Source organism: Galleria mellonella, unplaced genomic scaffold (assembly GCF_026898425.1).
Source record: "Galleria mellonella isolate WM207_F2 unplaced genomic scaffold, CSIRO_AGI_GalMel_v1 utg33, whole genome shotgun sequence".
Classification (NCBI taxonomy): Eukaryota; Metazoa; Arthropoda; class Insecta; order Lepidoptera; family Pyralidae; genus Galleria; species Galleria mellonella.
In genome coordinates this window covers 7,727,396-7,748,289 of record NW_026442079.1, presented here as the reverse complement: position 1 = coordinate 7,748,289, position 20,894 = coordinate 7,727,396, and the positions used below count along the sequence as shown (strand labels likewise).

The 20,894-nt window shown below is 31.7% G+C and overlaps 1 protein-coding gene across 1 annotated transcript; it reads left to right on the top strand.

Annotated features, from left to right (window-relative positions):
- The first annotated feature begins 3,910 nt into the window (after positions 1–3,910).
- Positions 3,911–19,366, top strand: LOC113516561 (staphylococcal nuclease domain-containing protein 1). The gene is made up of 10 exons (XM_026900985.3): positions 3,911–4,075; positions 4,404–4,525; positions 7,310–7,613; positions 7,959–8,129; positions 8,710–8,935; positions 9,148–9,364; positions 9,494–9,697; positions 9,857–10,835; positions 15,493–15,732; positions 16,492–19,366. Exons 1-10 carry the CDS (start codon positions 4,025–4,027, stop codon positions 16,663–16,665), a joined length of 2,688 nt encoding a protein of 895 aa, XP_026756786.2. The 5' UTR covers positions 3,911–4,024; the 3' UTR covers positions 16,666–19,366.
- The last annotated feature ends 1,528 nt before the right edge of the window (positions 19,367–20,894 follow it).

The following is a 20,894-nucleotide window of genomic DNA, read 5'->3' as shown; positions in this document are numbered from 1 at the left end:
GATAGTTTATATAATGATAAACAGCAAACTAACATAACGCTATGTTTAGCTGAATTCTGAAATAATAATAATTTATATGCATATTGCCTTATGGTTCCGGTATAAAATGGGCCATCCCTTTCTTTCCCATAGATGTCAGAAGAGATGATTAAGGGAACTTTAATGGTCGTAGCTTGAACATCAGCGTCTCTCTTAAAACATCACCAAAAGCCTAATTGTCGTTGCCAATACACACACACCCCCATTTTATCGGGTACAGTAACAGCTGATATCATGTGCATATTGAAGACTAAAAACGTGGTAATCTACTTCTTTTTAAATATTTAAGAAATATATATATACGATATTAATATTTTCCAAATAAAAAGTTACGAACCAAAATACATATCTGTCATACCTGTCTCCTATTAGGGTAGGTAGAATCAATGGGACGCAAAATGCTTCGATTCTAACAAACCTCTTTCGCTTATTCTACATTCATCAATCTTTTTATACACGCTCGCCGATCACGAGTCAAAATATATAATACTTTTATTAATTTCAATATATGTGTGCCATTTTGAATTGTATATATTTTGGGAGCGTAATTATAACATTCTAAATTTAAAAATATCTATTTTAGTTGTTTCCTCTAATAATTTTTTCCCCCACTATTATATCACAATGAGAGAAAGGTATAGAGTTCTTTATATCGTGATTATAATTTGATCTCGATTCACTACTTTTAAAAACTTCTATTCTCAATTTACAGTAAACATACAATAAAATATTATTATGTTCAATTATCAAATAGGTAGATTGTAAATATGTTTGGTATAACTATTTTCTTTATTTAATGCGTATGTATATAGCGACATTATGAATTTTTCATTAACATTTTTTGTAACGATCTTTTAATATTTCTTTGTATGTATTAATCTAATGTATTTATATACAACGAAAATATTAGTCGCAATCAAATGAACTATTACATAATAAGACATAGAATGTAGAACATATATTTCAAATGTTAGGTCAAACGCAATACGAAAAATACCGGGCCGCAAACTGCAAAGAAAGCACATAGATATTGTCACCTTCATTACTCTTCTAAATAAAGGGTTGCTTTCATTAGAGGTGGACATTTTTTACAAAGTTAATTTAACTTAATAAACAATCATGCCAATCAGGCTTGCAACACTTTTTCCACTTTTGCCTTAAGCCGCTAGTTTTCGCTCCCCAAACAAGGTTTGATTCCTCCATAAAATATTTCGTAAATGTGTTTCTAATTATGAGTTCTTGGCTTCAAAATCAAGAATTTAGAATAAAGACTGTATATCTGAATCGTTTATTTTTCTGTAGATAGAATTTAAATTGTTCAACGGGCAATAAATGGGGGAAAAGGGATTGTTAGTAATGGAGACTCAGAATCCTATTGCTAGCAATATACCCAACCAGGTCGACCTCTTCACGGTTCTCCCTCGAAACTATCATGGTTAATTCCTGATGAATTCATCATGATGGGCTAACTGACCTGTTTTCATTCTCATCTATCACCCTTCACTGGTGCTCCGCCAGCATATCCCGTTAGCGAAGGCGAGGTTACCATACCATTTTCACCCATCAAAAAACAAACGGGCAATAAACTCAACTGTTACTACTCAATTTGACTGTACATCTTCTAGTAATTCGTTCTTACAGACCAACAGACTAACTGACTAGACTTCATCCTCATCGTTTTACTCGTACGCCATTGACATTATCAAAGATACCATTTCATATTAATTCTATTAAATACAACTATTAAATATCGAAAACATGCAAACATCAGCTCCCTTTAAATATTCCCGCCAGTCACATCACAGTCTTTTTCAATTTTGGAAATGGTTAGTGTTGCGCTTTAGGTTGCGCTACAATTTTTATCGTTCTTATCCAGCGTTACCCGTAAACTTCGTAGATGATCTATATCTTAACTTTAGATTTTACTAGATCTATGGTTTACACGCGCATTTTACCATTTGTTAGACTGAGATAGAACTACTCCTGCCTAAAATAAAGTGATCTGTGCGCTCTATCTTTGTCTTAGAAATACAGAACAAGAACAGTTACTCTTTAGAAATCGTTTCCTCCTAGAAGACAAGGTATATCTACTTTATTAACTAAATTAAAGTCATAGAAAGATTATATATACAAACATATATGTTTATAAATGAACCCTATAGGGTTGCGTATTGAATCAATTACTTATTTTGGTCATTTATGAAATAAAAAAGAAAAATAGATTGGATTATAAGAATAACGCAGTAATAATCATAGAGAATATAATCTGTACTAGATATAAGTTGCTAAAATGATTTGCTACTTAGCTTGCTACCCGCTACAAAAATAAAATAAAAAACAGATAGTGAAAGATCAAAAACTTTGGCAAAAGATAATAAATTATAGCGTACGAGAATACCATAGATTAAGGATAGTAATTGTAAAAATATCATTCTGTTGTAAACTAGTGATGACGCGTAACTGGAGAAAGTATTTTATTTTTATCTGTACTCAGTGCTACCAGATTTAGCGGCATTCACTTTTTAGGCTTTTTAGAAAAATATTGTGGCACCTGAAAATAAAATTGGTTAGACTATCTCGTAAAAAACTTAAGCCATTTTAAAGAAATTTAACAGCCAAGTTATAATAAATAATTTGATAATTTATATAACGTACTACATACTGACACACAGGGGCAATTCTGAGGCGATTATTTCTAAACCTCTCTCTAAAATAAAAATTTCTATTTGATATCATAGCAAACTCTTTATTGGAAGTAACTATAAATTAAAATGTTGTGATATCTCTATTATATTATCACAACGATTGTTCTTATACATACAAAACCACCAAAAAAATTATATTCACTTGTAACCAAAAATGAGAGAGGATATTTTATATCCTCTAAATTTTTTCTAATTACCTTAAATTGCTAACCTGAAAAAATTAAGATCAACTAAAGCACATCTCTCATTTATGATTCGCAGAGGATATCGTTACCATGGCTGAATCGCCGTAGGTCATTTATTCTTAATAATAATTAAATAAATTAAAAAAATATTTAATTATTATCAAGAATAAACTCTTATTAGTTTCAGTATATTGGTTTTCGAATGAATTAAACTAGAATCTAACAACAAAACTGGGATTGTGTCGATGGGGTTCAACCGAAACCAATAGTCATAGATCGAGCCGCTCTCGAAGTTATTTCTGAATTTACTTACATAGAATAAATACTCCAATTAGGTAAAAATAATTTCAAAAGAAAACTCAGGAGGTGAATACAGCTGTGCTGTATAGCTTTTGGAAAACTCTGTCTAGATTTTATGATAGAGACTATCACAAAATCTAAATATGAAAATGAAGACGTAATCAATGCGTCCTGCACACATAATGCCAAATAGTGATCATTGACGACAAGACTACAGTTGAAAGTCATTCAGCAAAATCAGCACGGTGTAGAAAGAATTATTATATAAACCCCAACTTTCTTTGAAGCATCGAATACGAAAGGATGTAAACTATCAAAGGATCAAAATTACTGTAAAAAATCAGTAATTTTGCAAGCTAAAGTGACAATGGGCTGGTTATATCTGTTATAGAACCGACATCCATTGAAGCAGACGTATACTGAAATAGAGACCCCATATCGGCAAGCATAAAACCTATAAATGCAAAAAAAATAAACATGGTAGGAAGATTTCTTTTCAAACGTTAAAGCAATTGCTTTTTTATTGTATTTTTGTTTCATCGTTTTATCAATCACTCATTATTATTTACGTACACACGATATATATATATATATAGCGACTTTAGGTTTTATACTAATTGGCACATTTCAGCAGCATGCATCTGGTAACACGCCTATACTATAGAACTTTTGAAATGTGGAAACACCGGCGGCCCGCCACGTTTCGCCAGTCTTGTTAGTTGTTCACTCGTACTCGTCAGTAATTGTTAACTTCTCGGTCTCTTACCACCTTAACAGTGTAAATTAATATTAAAAATGAGTGCTCCAGCACCCACCCCTGCTTATAAAATTGGAATAGTGAAGCAGGTAATACAACAATTTTGTGTTTTTTTTACATTGAGTAAACACTACCAATGATACCTCGTGCCGATTTCTTATAGTTTGCCCTGTTGGCACCACAATGCGACCAAGACTTAAACTCGATAACGACCACATTGTCATGTAATTACTTTGTTTTAACTCCATAAAGTTACCTATTAATATATCCAATGATTTTTCGCAAATAAATTGTGTATGCCAGATGGACTGTTGACTGCTTCATAATAAGGTCGTATCTTGGACCAGCTTATCGGCCTTCAATGCTCTCTGATCCAGATAATACTATTTCAACGTTTTGACCATTTGATATTTACAGGTATTATCAGGAGATACGATTGTTATAAGGAAGCAGCCCCAGGGTGGCCCCCCTCCTGAGAAAGTGATCGCACTATCAGGTATTACTGCACCAAAACTTGCGCGTCAAAGGACTGCCAACAAGTAAGTACCATATTGTATAAAGAGACTTCTAAATTCATGCATACTTTAAGTCATGAAATAACATTTTTAATGACTACTCAGTGCTGAGACAAAAGATTGAGAGTGTCTAAAATCTGTATCTGACTAGCATGTACAGCATGCAATACCACAAGAATCTGATCACTATTGTTTCCATAAATATTTTTAAATGTTATTTTTCGACTATTTTTCAAATTTATCTGTCACCACACCAAATTAAAATTATCTAAAATTAACATTTCTAAATGAAAGTTTATAGTTATTTTATTAAACTAGGTATCTAAATGCGTAACTACATAAAAATAAAAGAATCAAAAAGGTGAAAGTAGTTCTGTGTGGTAAGAACATTTCATTTAGATATGTTATGATTGTTGTGTAATGCATTTGCGAATTGAAGCCATTTTAAAGATTTTTATTGCGTCAAACCATTGTTATTTTCTAAATATTAATAAATAATTTACCTTTTTTTTAATAATTAATATACTACTTTATAAATTCTTTTATAATTTTTAGAAATCCCATATACATGTACCATTATAAAATTAATATATATATAATTGAATAAATATTTTTGTAAAATCATATTTGCATCTTGTATCAGACTCTTGATATTTATTACATATTATACCCATAGGGGGTATATTACTACACCATAACAGTGTTATGAATATCTAACTGTAGTAATGAAGTAATGTGGTAGTTTATTTTATAAAATAAATAGTACAAGTCATTAAAAATATTATATGTAATTTATACAAATTGATAATAGTATGTTTATTCTTCTATTAAATTTTAATTTATATAGTATAGTGATTGAAAATATAATGAAAATTCATCATTATTAAATTGAAATGTGATGATTATCTCTATGGAAATCATAGATTTATCATTAGTTAAAATTAATTTTTAATTAACTATTATATTAAATAATTTAAATTTATGACAATAGATTTTAACTGCTGTTGCAAAAAAATCTTTTTGATTCATCCATGGATTTTGATTTGAAGATTAACAGACTGTAACAAAATTATCTTAAAAATATGTACTAATACATATGATATTTATATAATTGAAAACTAATTCAATTTCCATTCATTTTATTTGAATTCCATACTTATTACTAGTCATTAATGTTATATTACACATCTTAATGACACAAAACTATTTGTTAATTGAAATCCTGCAATAGAACATTTAGAAAATATTATATAATTTTGTTTTTATTAATTCTCTCACCTTTTTCAAAATACATTTTATCTAGGAATTTACCATCTAAAATTCAGCTACAGCAAATTAAGCTCACTTCTGTTTGTTTTAAGGTTTTCAATTTATTTTATTTACCAGAGAGAGACTTTGTAAAAAAGTCAATTGCTTGGGTACCTCTGTCCCATTTGTGTTTCAACCAAAAAGCAGTTGTGTTTGCATGGCTGTGTTTTAAGATTACAGAGGAATAACACCTGAGTCCTCAGGAATTGCAACGCATCATATATATATGTATAGTATCATGAATAAAACAGTATACTCTGTTATATCTATGGTACTGCTCATGTCTATAGGCGATGGTTACCACTTTCCATCAGGTGGGCCATCAGCTTGTTTGCCGTTCTAAGTAGTATAAAAAAATTTGGTTTTTAAGTTTTTTACACATACAACACCCCAAATGAGAGGCTTGATTTAGAAAAAGGGAGCCCAATTTACAAGGTTTACATTTGACACGTAAATTACGAACTTTAAACCATAAGTTCAGTTACTGTCATAGAAATTTAATAATTTAAATAATAATTGTAATCCACGACTTTGCTATGTATCATCATTATCATATCAACTGTTAACTGTCCACTGCTGAACATAGACCTCCTTCATAAGATGCTTTGCAAATGCAGTTAGGTTTTGGTAATATTTAAGAAGGATGCTGGTGTCCATCCCTCTACCATTAAACTCTCTTACGACACCCACGGGAAAGGAAGGGGTGACCCATTCTATGCCATTATCACACAGCAATGCTATGTATATTATAATAAAAATATCGCGTTATAAGTGTAATGTAATAATTTGTAACCAACAACAAAATATTTAAATAACTTATCAATGTGTAATATTTTTAGTTAAATATAATTTTAAAAAATTGTTGATTCTGAATGGGAGTAAATAATTTTAACATGTTTTTATACAAGGCTGGCTATCACATATACTACCTAATAATAAACGATTATTGCGACTCTTGAACACTGAATTAACTTTCCTCAAGACCTACACCAGCACGTAATAATCTTAAGTTAGAGCAATTAATTTCATCACCGATTAGTTAATATGTCAATTCAAACAATCTTTATTAAATTATCCTAACATTAAATAAAGATTAAAAAATGGTTTGTTCAAAACAAAAATTATGTAAGTAAGTATATAATTAAGTAAGCTCAACATTTAATATTTATTGCGAAGTTTATGACATTACCACCTGAAGATAGATGCATAGCGATTTCTACAAATGGGTTTACGTGACACAGTGTGGTTATATATTTGTGATTGTGTAATTATTAATTATATCAGTCTTAAATGTTTTTCTTATGTACCACACACCACAGTGTATTTCTTTTACTTTTATTTCTGGAAATAGATGTACTATTTCCAGAAATGATTGATTAATTAAGAATTGTTAGCTATTGCGAAAAGCAAAAGATTTGTTACTATGCCAAATTTCCCTAAAGTAAGTTTAATTATAATAGTCATTCCAAGATGTAGAAAAAAATATTATATTTTTAACAGTGATGTGGAGACAAAAGATGAGCCTTTCGCGTGGGAGGCTCGGGAATTCCTAAGAAAAAAACTTGTTGGTAAAGAAGTCATATTCACGGCGGAGAAACCACCAAACTCTGCAACAAGAGAATATGGTTCTGTGTGGGCTGGCAAAGACCCCACTAAAGATGAGAATGTAACTGAAGCATTGCTCGCTGAAGGCCTGGTGAAGGTACGAGATGGGGGAAGAAATATACCGCAGCTTAAAAGACTAGTAGAAATTGAAGATGTTGCCAAATCTCAAGGAAAAGGTATTTGGGGATCAGATCTGCAAGTAAGTGTAGACAATATTTTATATTTTTTTCATTGCGTAGTATCGTACGTTTGTATTTAATTTACCTATAATATTATTATTTACTTTGTTTTTAAATTGACGTGAGAGCGTAGCAAGCTACTTTTACTTGACGTTCGTTATGTATACGTACATTGTACGCCTACGTTGTATAAACGATAATGTAAAACTTTTTTTAACTCATATCAGGATGACGGAATACTACTAAAATATAGTTAAAATTATAACAAAGTCTCGATTCATTATATTTAGTACCTATTACAGTTACAAGATATACCTTAGTATTTTACTTTAAACATTGTTTATATTAAAGTTTATATACTTTAGGAACATGTTCGTGACATTAAAACCACTATAGATAATCCAAAACAATTTGTTAACAAACACAACGGACAGCCAATTAAAGCGATAATTGAATATGTACGAGATGGCTCAACTGTCAGGGTTTGTTTATTACCTGACTTCTATCAGATAACATTGATGCTTTCTGGAATCAGAGTAAGTATTTTAAGATATCAATTTAACTACAATTAAATATATATCAATGTAATTACAATTACATATTGTACTTCAAATCGCTGGTCTATCATGAAAGGTAATTCCAAAAGTTTCGTGCCTAAATGTTGGGTGTTCATGTCTATTTCGGTAATAAATAGAGAGTGATGTTTTGTTCAATATAAATCTTACCTTAAAGTGTTTAATGTAATTTAATGTAAATCTTACATTAAATTATATAATTCTAATAGCATTTTTTTGTTTCCTTCGGTTTGTGACTTTAAGGAATATTTTCATGGTAGATACGTTCAGCTTGTTTTTAATAATAATAATGTAAAAACATTATTTTTTTGCTACACATGCCAAATGCATTTAATTCTTAAAATAAAACTGGCTTTGATAATAAAAGAAATAAAAGCCATACATTATACATATTTTTCTATAATAAGACTATGGTGCATCTGTGGTATATCTAATTAACATATTAATAATCTAATATATTTAAAGAATCACTATAGACACTGAGTTGGCAATTACAAAATATTTTTTAAATATGATTACTTATTATAAAATTAAATTACAGTGCCCTATCATCAAACAAGATGGTGAAAGCGAAGCATACGCTGATGAAGCCCGATACTTTGTGGAGTCAAGGCTATTACAGAAAGATATAGAAGTGATACTAGAGTCAGTCAATAATGCAAACTTTGTCGGCACCATCATTCACCCCCAAGGCAATATTGCCGAGGCACTTCTACGACAAGGTTTCGCTAAATGCGTAGACTGGTCTCTTGCCGTCATGAAATCTGGTTAGTTGTTTTCAATTAAAAAACACATATTTGTATAAAACACATAACAAGTTTCCATTCAAATACCTTTGTTTTATAAATATTTCTATTCTTGTATAAGGTTTCACATTATATATTATACTTGTACAACTTTGTATTATATATAGCACTTATATATTGTATTAGGCATTCATATATTGGTGGTAGTAAAATATATGTACTATAAAATATAGGTGCATCACAATTGAGGGCAGCTGAACGTGCTGCAAAAGATGCAAAACTGCGTATTTGGACCAACTATATTAGTAACGCGCCGATAATAGCAGCGAAAGACAAGGAGTTCACTGCCACCGTATTGGAGGTAGTGAATGGTGATGCGCTCGTCGTAAAACTGTCCAATAATGCACACAAGAAAATATTCCTTGCCAGCATTAGGCCGCCGCGTGAGAAGTAAGTACCCGTAAACGATATTTGCATACAAACTTACTAATTAAACTATTATGATAACATTTATTGTCTCAGTTTTTCAGTCTCTCTTTGGCTTAAAAATTCTATTTTTTTAATTATCAAAATTTTTAGGAACAACGCTGATGATGAAGGCAAGCAATCACCAAGACCAAAAGGATTCAAACCTTTATATGATATACCATGGATGTTTGAAGCTCGGGAATTCCTAAGGAAAAAACTTGTTGGCAAAAAAGTAAATGTTACTGTAGATTATATCCAACCGGCCAAGGACAACTTCCTAGAGAAAACTTGCTGTACCGTAATTTCTGGTGGGACGTAAGTATTATCCAATAAAATATCAACATACAAACCAAATAAATCTTTCAAATTTATGTAATGGTAATAATCCTAACTTTTACATTTTCTCAAACTTACACAAAACATTTTACGACTTATTTCTATATTATTATATTAATGAAACATTATGTAATGCAGAAATATTGCAGAGGCCTTAATAGCAAAGGGATATGGAACAGTTGTGAAGTACAGAAACGATAACGACCAGAGAAGCTCGCATTACGACAAGTTATTAGAAGCCGAGCAAAAAGCTCAAAAAGCCGGTATTGGCGTACATGCTAAAAAAGACATTCCTGCTCATCGCATCCAAGACACCAGCGTAGATTCTGCAATGGCGAAAAAGTTCTTCCCATTCTTAAAGCGAGCACAAAAAACAGAAGCGACAGTGGAGTTTGTTGCGAGTGGGTCACGTATGAGATTATACATTCCCAAAGAGTCCGTCCTGGTTACATTTTTGCTTGCTGGTATAAACTGTCCAAGGGGTGCTCGCCCAGCTATAGGCGGAGGCGGCATGCAGGATGCCGAACCCTTCGGCGAAGAAGCTCTTCAGTTTACTAAGGATAAATGCCTACAGCATGATGTAGTTGTAACAATTGAGGAAATGGATAAAGCTGGCAAATTTATTGGCTGGCTTTGGGTAGACAATGAGAATCTGTCAGTGTCACTAGTTGAACATGGTCTCGCATCCGTGCATCATACAGCGGAAACATCCGAATATGCTCGGCCGATCAAAACTGCAGAGGAAAATGCCATCAAGAAGCGTATTGGTATATGGAAAGATTATGTTGAAGTAGAAAAGGAAATTGAAAAAGAAAGAAACGCGCCAGTTCAAGATCGTCAGTTGAAATACGAGAAAGTTATCATTACTGAAGTGACTTCAGACGGCAACTTCTATGCTCAGAGTGTTGATTTAGGAACAAAATTGGAGACATTGATGGAAAAAATTCATCAAGAGTTCAAAACGAATGCTCCTCTGCCTGGTTCTTATGTGCCGAGGAGAGGTAACATCTGTGCAGCACGCTTTACAATAGACGATCAGTGGTACAGAGCGAAGGTCGAGAAGGTTACAGATGACAAGATGGTCCATATCTTGTACATTGACTACGGAAACAGAGAGGTAAGTGTATCTCTTATATTATTCACAATAAATGACATCATAGGTCATTTTGTTTTTATGTTAGTCACTACATTCAATAAAATATTCACTTAAATAAACATTCACATATACATAAACATTGCATAACTGCAAGCCACATAGTAATTATATATTAAAAAAAGGAATCAATCTCAATTTATTAACCTTAAAACTATTATCATTCTTTAAATATAATTTTTATTTCTTCTTTAAACAATAACAATTTTTATCTGAGATAAAGTGTTAAATAATCTTTAACGCGTTACTAAGTCGTTTGGTTGTGATACTGCACGATTTAGCGATACGAAGTCTATACTTATAAGAAGTTCATTAGCTCAATCGCATTACCTACCTCATGAATAGCTAGTGTACTCGCGTACATCAATCGTAAAAGAACATAACAGCATTTATTTTAAATTATACTAGCTGCATCCCGTGGCTAAGGCCATGGTCGATAAATGAATTAAAATGCAAAAATGTTTTTTTAAATGCGTTTAATAGTTCCAGAGATTAGCTCGTTCAAGCAGTGTTATTAGTATAGTCCGCTTTACATATTAGTATAAATTTTCTTATTTTAATTATAAATTAGAAGTCGTCAGTTATCCTTCAACTAAGAATCTACCTATATCAAAGAATATAATAGGATAGAAATTTCATGAATCAAAAAATCAAAATCGACAAATAATTATGCCTTCCGTACTAACTCAGTTCCTGAGTTGTCTCTTTCGTGTCAATGTTCAGTTACATTGGTAAAAGACTCCCTTCAGTGATTGTTAACTATTTCAATTTCACTCGTATGTTCTTAATTTTGAATAAAGTGACAAGTCCACACGTTCTAATTAACATTCACGTGAGTGGGCATCACATAATTTTAGATTAAGTTGTTAGTACACTGGGGATTGGTCATGTTATTAAATGCGATGATATGTTTACTTTGTATGTAATTATAAGTTACATTGATTGCGCGCCCTATATCATATACGTATTTAATCTTGTACGCAGGTCAAAGCAATTACAAACTAGGTCGAGAAATTTTGCTTCCAACAACTCGATCCATTGGGATTCGAATCCCTATATTTTTTTTTTATCTGGTGCCCAACCCAAGAAAAGATATATCTGCGCCTTTTTAAGCGGCCATCCCACTCCTCTCCTGGATAATAATCTTATCAACGCCAATGGAGTTGGTAACGTTATTAAACGTATTGATGCATTGATATTTGAAGTTTGTATGTAATTATAACTTATAGATTATACGCGTTTGATCATGAACGTAGGTAACTAACAATTACAAACTGTTAATAGCTTAAAATATTTTCGTTTCGACAACTCGGTCCGTTAGGACTCAAAGCGACTGTAAACACACAATGTTTAGTTCCTTATTTACATATGTATAGATTTTGCTGCAACGAGATGTTCGTAGATATCCACGACTTTTTTGTTGATGGATACCCTTATGTAAAATAGTTCATCAATGCATTCACAATAGAGGACTATTTTTAGGGAGCAATCTACATTTCTTTGGAAATATTAGGTTCATATGCTAATGATTTTGAATTCATAATGCACAGATGAGAGATATACGAATGTAAATAGAAACATAGAAAGGAAAATTAAAAAAAAAATATTTGATATTCAAGTAAATTTAAATTTTAGCATTTTTGAGTAGTCAGGTTTTTATAATTCTTTTGTTCAAATCAGAATGCATTTCATTCAAGGGAAATGAATAAAAATACATTGCTGTTACATTTTTCAAAGTAATAAATTTTACAAGTTATGAAAGGCGTGTGTTCAAACATGTGTGTGTAAAACATCTACCTTATAATATTATGTAACATAATATAATACATTCTTAGACACTAATTAATTGTAATTTGAGATTCTTGGCATAAATAATAATTAAATTGGTAATAGATACAAATTAATAATCGAAAACAACTACATTCACGAACATAACATTAAATAATTTTACAGTGTACTAATTACCCGCCCTGAATTTATACGTTACATTATTACTAAAAGTTTCATTCGTGCGTACTCGTATTGTGCATAACATTTCGTAAAAATATTTAAATGATAGTGAAACTTGACGTGACATTGGAATTAAAACGGTGAGAGGGACATTTTGTACAAACTTATCTGCTTGGGTCTCGATTTGGAGAATGGAACATGGCAGCGAAATTACAGGATACGGAGACGTCACACCTTAATTCTGGAGGGAAGGAGATTGTTACTAATCGTGTCTAGCAGCCCCATTGCTAGCAATATATCCTGTCAGGTCAGTCGGGTGTGGTTTATTCTTGAATTCGTCACGATGGGCTGACTTGCTTTCATCCTCACTAATAATAATAATAAATAATATAAATAAGTCATATCGATTGCAAAAAGTTATTAAAACTGTTTCGAATTTCACAAAGCTATTGCGTAACATGCAACGAAAAAGAACAGACGAATTTAAAATTGGTTTATCCCTATTTGAAGCCATACATAACATTCTAAAGCTTCGCAGTTACTTCGCGGTTGCTATATCAATTTTCTATAATAATGTCGGTAAAATGTTTTGTATTTGTTATTATTTAGCAGCTAGGCTTGCCTCGCTTCGCACGGGAGTACTATATTTTTCATTTTTGCATGTAACTTTTCAAATATTTTCTTTTATACAAACCTTGTCCTGACAATTACAAACACGACAAAAAAAGCATCTGCCAAATAGGTGTGATCGTTTTAAAGTGCACTTACATTGATTTTTATTTATATACTACCAATCCGCCCCAGTTTTGCACGAATATACAATATATGAAACGGTGTTTATAAGTATAACTATAGAATATCTTTGCATACATTATTGTTTTTCATTACACACAAATGGTTTACATATATCCATATTTGTTTATGTGAAAAACATTCAACGCTTAAAACTAAACCCGCAACGTTGAATGTTTGACCCTGTGATTTATTAATGGTCGCTGAATATGATACGTTTTACTGGAAATTGCAATGTTGTAAATTGTAACAGTAAATCCGTGAGTATTGAGGAAATTCGGCGAATTAAAACAACTTCTCCAATTCCACATCCGGTCAGTATTGTGCCAACTAAATAAATACTCAATAATTTTGCGAACGGGCGCACACACGAACCGATACATTACTCCGGATATGCGCCATCACTCGAACTACACTTAATTTCATCAGCTCGTGAACCTCTCAATATACGGTTTTTTTTTTGATGGATGAAAATGGTATGGTAGCCCCCCCCCCCCCTGCGCTAACGGGATACGCTGGCGGAGCATCAGTGAAGGGTGATAGATGAGAATGAAAACAGGCCAGTTAGCCCATCATGATGAACTCATCAGGAATTAACCATGATAGTTTCCAGGAGAAATCGCGAGGAGGTCGTCCTGGTTGGGTATATTGCTAGCAATGGGATTCTCAGACTCCATTACTAACAATCCCTTTCCCCCCCTCAACATACGGTTAGGTTAACCTATAGGTTATACGACTTAACAAAAATCACCTAAGAACAAAATTGTGCGTCCACGTAATGGCGACGGCCCATGCCAGCCTACCATCTGTTTCGCAGCGAATGATAATTAATTAAAATTTCATTTTAATGATCATAAAAGACGATTTCAATCTACATTGAAGATCAATACTATATTATCTAAAATAGTTTCGTGAATAATCAATTATTTTTTAGTAATATATAAAAAATAAAAATCATTACTATGTGTTATTCCTAGGATATAGACATTTTCCTGTAGACCTTTTAAAGATACACATATTATTATTACTTTATTTAGATCTATCTCGTAAGGTTTAGCCAGCTTTAATAAATGTAAGCGTCCAAAAATGTTTTTACGATATTGTTACAGAGCTTTGAAATTCTCGGTTTACTATAATATACATTTATTATAGAAACATAATACATAGACTTTATAAGAAATTTTCAATATCTGTTGCGTGGTTTAAAGGAAGTAAGTGGGGAAACTGACAAACGAAAAGAGAAATTTTAAACTATATACAATAATTTATATGATGAACGTTCAAATCATAGCACAATGAATTATAAAGGAACGTACATTTAAAAATACAAGAAAAAACAGATTTTAGATAACGTTATATCTGAATTTCATTTTACAATTCCATTTTTGCATAATTATACAAGGTAAATAATTTGCATCTTTTTTTAAGGGACTGCTCTATCTGAGAAACTGTTCTTATTCTAAATCATAGAAATAGTAAAAATCGGATTTTGAAATGTCTAATCACATATAAACCGGATTACACATACACACACAGACACGCACGCACGTTCGCATACACACACAGAGAGACACTAGGAGGCGGCAGTAAGGAAAACGTCAGTCGGGTCAGCTAGTCTTTATGTGAGAAATAAGATAATTTTATTCCACTAAGAAAAAATTGACCTACTAGCCAGCTAGTATGTCTGCCCTCAACCTGAATATAAATAATTACAGAATTATTAGAATATCATATTTACAATTTGCAAATAACAGTTGTCAATAGTTGTCAAGTCTAAATTATAGAATTTATAAACAATCAGTGCAATAATAAAAAAGCAATAATAAAATTTATTATGCATTATCTATAACATAATTGTTCTTTCTTTTTTTGCATATAGGTAGTCAGTAGCAGTAGATTGGCATCTCTTCCTGCTGGAACCGAAACCGACCCGCCATATGCGAGCGAGTATATATTATGCTGCGTTAAGTTCCCGTCGGATCCCGATGACCGTTTAGAAGCTGTCGCGGCCTTCTCTGCAGATACGCTCAACAAGAAGTTGTTACTCAACGTGGAGACACGCGGTTCACCGCCCGGCGTCACGCTAGTGGACCCCAACACCAACCTTGATCTTGGAAAGGTGAGTCTTATTTTTATATGTCACTGAGGTGGCAAACAAGTGTATGCCTAGTCTGATAGTAAACGTTTACCGCCCATTACGTACGTACAATATCACATGCGCTGCGAATGCTTTTATTGTAGAATTTTTCAAAATTTATAATTACTATCTCATTGATAACATTGGGCTTATTTAAAAAACGCTAGGCGACATTCTGCCTTCATCTATGTAACTTAAGAATGCAATCATTTCAATTTATATATCGAAAAGTTTAGGGGTTATTATTTATGTAATGTATTAATGTATGTAATTTGATTTTAAATTAGTATTAACCAAGCTAGAATGGCCATGTGGTCCCAGCATATAATAGCCCACCCCTTCCTTTCCCGCGGGTGTCGTAAAAATCGATTAAGGGACTGCGAGGAATAGGCAGCAGCGTCCCTCTTGAATCATCTCTAAAGCTTGACTGCGGTGTGGGAGGCTTATGTTCAGCAATGGACAGTTAAGGGCTGATATGATGATGATGTAGCGGGAATTGATGCATCCTGCTCTGACAATGTATAGATCTATTCCTGATACAGATATTTTTATTATCACTCGGACTACTCACTGTTCTTTATTATTTTCAATAATGAAAACAATATGTTTCCACAATTTTTCATTCACAGAATGTCGTAAAAACAAAATGTTCTGTATCAAAATGACGAATCGTATAATAAGAGTACTCTAAAATATGCTTTTTCGAGGGGAGAGACCAATGATGAATTTATTTATTTATAGAATCTGATCAAGGAGGGTTTGGTGCTGATGGAAAGTCTCCGCGACAGCAGGCTGTCCGGTTTAGTGGCGGAGTACCGTGCGGCTCAGGAACACGCTAGAAGCTCGCGCCTGAACCTGTGGCGACACGGCGACATCACCGACGACGACGCCGTCGAGTTCGGCGCGCGCCGCTAGCAGCACCGCTGGCACGACGCCACCACATCGCCGTCGCACACGCTCAACTGTGCCACGTGCACAGCACCACACATTGAAACCGTAATATACACAGTCATCTACGAATTTTTGTGAAGGACGCCCCTCATACATTTACCCGACTATTCTTTAAAATTTGCTGTTGTTGTGTTTTGTCTTTTCCTTTTGTTCCATTCTCCATTAAAACGAAATGACAAAATACACTACAGTCAAAATAGATTTGTAGGTTTTTTTATAATATGATTAATTTATAATTACCACTAAATATTAGTTTCGATTACTTCAAATCTATATGAAGTCCGATTAGACAGTTTAAGACAAGCAATGTCTGGATTTTGGTGTATGTGCAATTCTTACGAAACTAATCAAACTAAAACTTACCTCGTTGATATGAGATTCACAATGATTACATACGGATTACAGTTAATGATATCTAATTTCCTTTTCTGAAGTCTTATAATCTTCTTTCTGTCAGCCATCAAATAACTCTGGACAGAAATTCTTTAGAGTGGTACTGGGGTGGGTTTACATTTGTATAGGACTGCATTACGGGGTTTGAGATATTTATTATTAATCAAATTTTCCTAATGGATGTATAAATTTTCCTAATGCATGTTTGTAAAAGTAGTAGTATTCTCAAAGTTAGTTTAATAAAGTAATCGTAACATTTGTGAATGAATTATATATTTCAAGAAGATGGTGACTATTCAAAGAACGGTAGAAAAGGTTAAATGTAAATTAGATCGTCAGAAGTTAGTGAAAGGCTAAAAAAAATGTTAACCTACTCCAACCAACCAACTCTTTACCCCAATACAACAATAATATGGACTAAAGTTTATCATATTGATTATACTTCCGCAATATATGTTGAATCATGAATAATTAGAAAAACATTTCTGTTGATCAAGCTAATTATTATTGTATTTCATCAATTCTAAAGATCTATATGATTTTCTTTTATAATTTAGGAACGCATCATACCACTACTGTGCAGTAAAGATATTATACAATTTGTTGCGAAATACGATTAAAAATATTTTGGTCGGGAGCTTTTACTCTCACTTTTCTTTATAGACATAATATATATTGACAGGTCATAATAATTTAATTTAATAATATAATGATCTATTTTATATTTTTGTGATTACATAAATGATAATTATAATTGTAATAAATTTATAATAAATAAATACAAATTGTTGAACATAATATTTAAAATTTTTACAATTTTGTATATCAGCAAATGAAAATGTAGATTTATGATTCGTTATTACTTTAGTTATTTATTCGTAATCACAATATTTTTAATGAACTATATCAGTTGAAATCATTTGTTGCAGTCTGCAGATTTTTCTTTTTACAAATACATAATTCTTGTTTTTTTTTTTTGTTTATGAATTTTTTTATGATTTATAATGTTTTGTACTATTTCTTCATCTAAGACTGGGCTTAATTAGTTTCTATTGTAAAGTATTTGACGCAAATAGGGTCTACTTCTACTTTAATGCTGCTTAAGTTTATTTTAATATTGTTGGGAATTTAAATAATATCGTTTAAAGAACTCTGCAACTACGGTCGATAGTGTTTAATCCTATAAAAGACAGCCTAGAGGTCTTAATAAGGATTATAAGAGTTAATGATAATAAAACTATACAATTATGGGCTACAGTAATTACCAAGTTTAATGTATAAGTATTTATAAAATATAACATTATGCCCAGCATATTTGTGTCTAAACTAGGCGTAGCCTATATCTTAGACATTAATGCCTTCAATTAGATATCTATTTTTGTGGTACCTTACCATATATATACAATTGTTTATCAAATAATGTTTATATACCAACATAAGCTGTAACTATTCTGTAAGACAAGTCATGCGCTGCATTGTTTGACTGTCATTAGTGCTATGAAAAAATAAGACAAGTGAGACTTTATAATCTACTAGCGGCCCGTCCCAGCTTCGCACGGGTGGACATTTTTACATTTTATCATTATCATTTGCAATAATAAAGAATATTTTTTTTTACTTTTATTTTACTATGATGAATTTAGTGATATTTTTAAATTTATTTGTGTATTTTAAATACACAGATATGTATACACATCCGAACATCACATATCTAAACATCACAAACGCGAACATCATACATACAAACAACAAATGCCAACATCACACATGGAAACATCACAAATGCAAGCATCACTTATGTAAACACCACATATCTAAACATCACACATCACAATTTTAAAATTACTAAATATTACAATAAGCTATTAGTCGATAAAGCTAATAGTCGATTTAAAATAATTTTGCTGTATTTTTATATAAGCTCTGTTAACATAAATTGCTTCCTTTTTTTATTTTTAATGATTGTAGTATTAATAAGTTTGTTATGTCGTTTCAATATTTTCGAATATGAATATTATGAATGGCCCTATTTGTATCTCATACTTTCTCTATTTATAAAACTGATTTTGAATGATTTAAATCTTTAATACAATGTTTCAATGATTCGCTTCGAATTTCGTACTTACGAGTGTATTGTATGAAGGACCTACCTCTCTTCACGAAATGATTTATGGTACATTAAATAAAATTTTGTTTACATACATTAGAGTACCATACGGTGCGTGGATTGTTAAATAAAACTTGGTATATTGAAATAAATATTTTAGGAAATTATTGTTGTTTCTATTAACAATAGTAGTATTGAAAAAATACATACACCTAGTTTAAGAAGTTGATATAATTTTACAGACTTTTTATTCAGTTGTATCAGACTAAATATGTTCATTTTTATTTAGTTAAATAGAATTTTAATATGGATGAGGAATAGACGCTTAGCACCAAAAGACCAGGGGTCGCCCCTTTCGTTCCCTCTCCCTTTCCCATCCGTTAATCAGCCACTAATTCTCAGTATCTGAATTTCTTTAATAAATAAAATTCAACCAGTTTTCAAACAAGTAAAACATATTGAGTGGTTTTCTTAGTTTGATAATAATATATATTAAAATCTATACAATATGTTAAAATAACCCACTCATAAAAAACGTCTGTTAGAATTCATAAAAGCCCAAAAAAATTCTAGAATAAATATAATATCACCATAAAAAAAACTAGTGATCGCATCTATTAATAAATGCAATCACCAGTTTTAAGGAATGGGTTACGTTAATTAACATACTACATAACGCTGAAATAATTATAATAATCATTTTGACAATGCTGAACAGTTTGGCAAACGTGTCTTGTCAACATTATAAAATGGGAGGCATATTAATAATGAGCGTATTATTAACATGCCTCTCTTTTTATAATGTTAACAAGACACGTTTGCCAAAGCTAGTCCCTATTGTAATTAATACAATTCGCCAGGTCAACCTCCACACGACAGTATGACAGCACGACCCTGGTAAACACTATGGTTACCATCGTGGTTATATCTTAGTTTTAACAAATTAGTCAAGAACCTTTTTACTAAACCGAACTCACAAAATTACTATGAAATGCCAAAAAACAGCAATTTAATAACATATTAAAATCTACAACTATCAACAATATGAAAAATTATTTACAAAGAAGCACGACATCGAGCCCTCATTGGTATAACGCGCCATTTGGATCATAATTATTCAAATACTTTGTGGTACATTTCCGGTGGGAAAATTATCTGCGATCTGATTTAAACTATTCACTTGGATCAGCTGTTTTCGTTTTAGCCAACCTGTCCCTTCCGAGATAGGATAATTTTTATCCAGCATAAGAAAAGTGGCGATAAAAATCAAAACATTTGTCAGGTCAGCTAGTTTATAGACAAAATATAAAAAATAAAAGCAATAAAAAACATTGTCTATTAAAATATTTACTTTAATTTTTTTAACTAAAAAGTGACAACTTATTAAATTAATAACCTTCCCAAAAAAAACAGGCACCTTTCCAATAAGATAAACATTTAAAGATTATTTTTTAAATTCGTTAATTTGGCTTCATACAATGGGCACTCTGAATTTGACGTTTGGTTATCCGACAGATATATTCAATTGAAAACCTTTTACAAAATCGTGGATAGAATACAGTTCAAATAATATATTAATTTAAAGAGTGTGCGAGTGAGAATAAGTGCCAGTTTCTTTTGTAAAGGGATTTAACAATGAAAATGTTACAACATAAATATATGAAATTAAAACTTGAAGTCTGACACCAAGCCA

What these genes read in the sequence shown, in the direction of transcription:
- LOC113516561 (XM_026900985.3), top strand. Translation starts at nt 4,025, where the DNA reads ATGAGTGCTCCAGCACCCACCCCTGCTTATAAAATTGGAATAGTGAAG. An exon ending in TTTGGGGATCAGATCTGCAA is followed by an intron (nt 7,614 to 7,958) that starts GTAAGTGTAGAC and finishes TATATACTTTAG; the next exon opens with GAACATGTTCGTGACATTAA. An exon ending in TTGACTACGGAAACAGAGAG is followed by an intron (nt 10,836 to 15,492) that starts GTAAGTGTATCT and finishes TTTTGCATATAG; the next exon opens with GTAGTCAGTAGCAGTAGATT.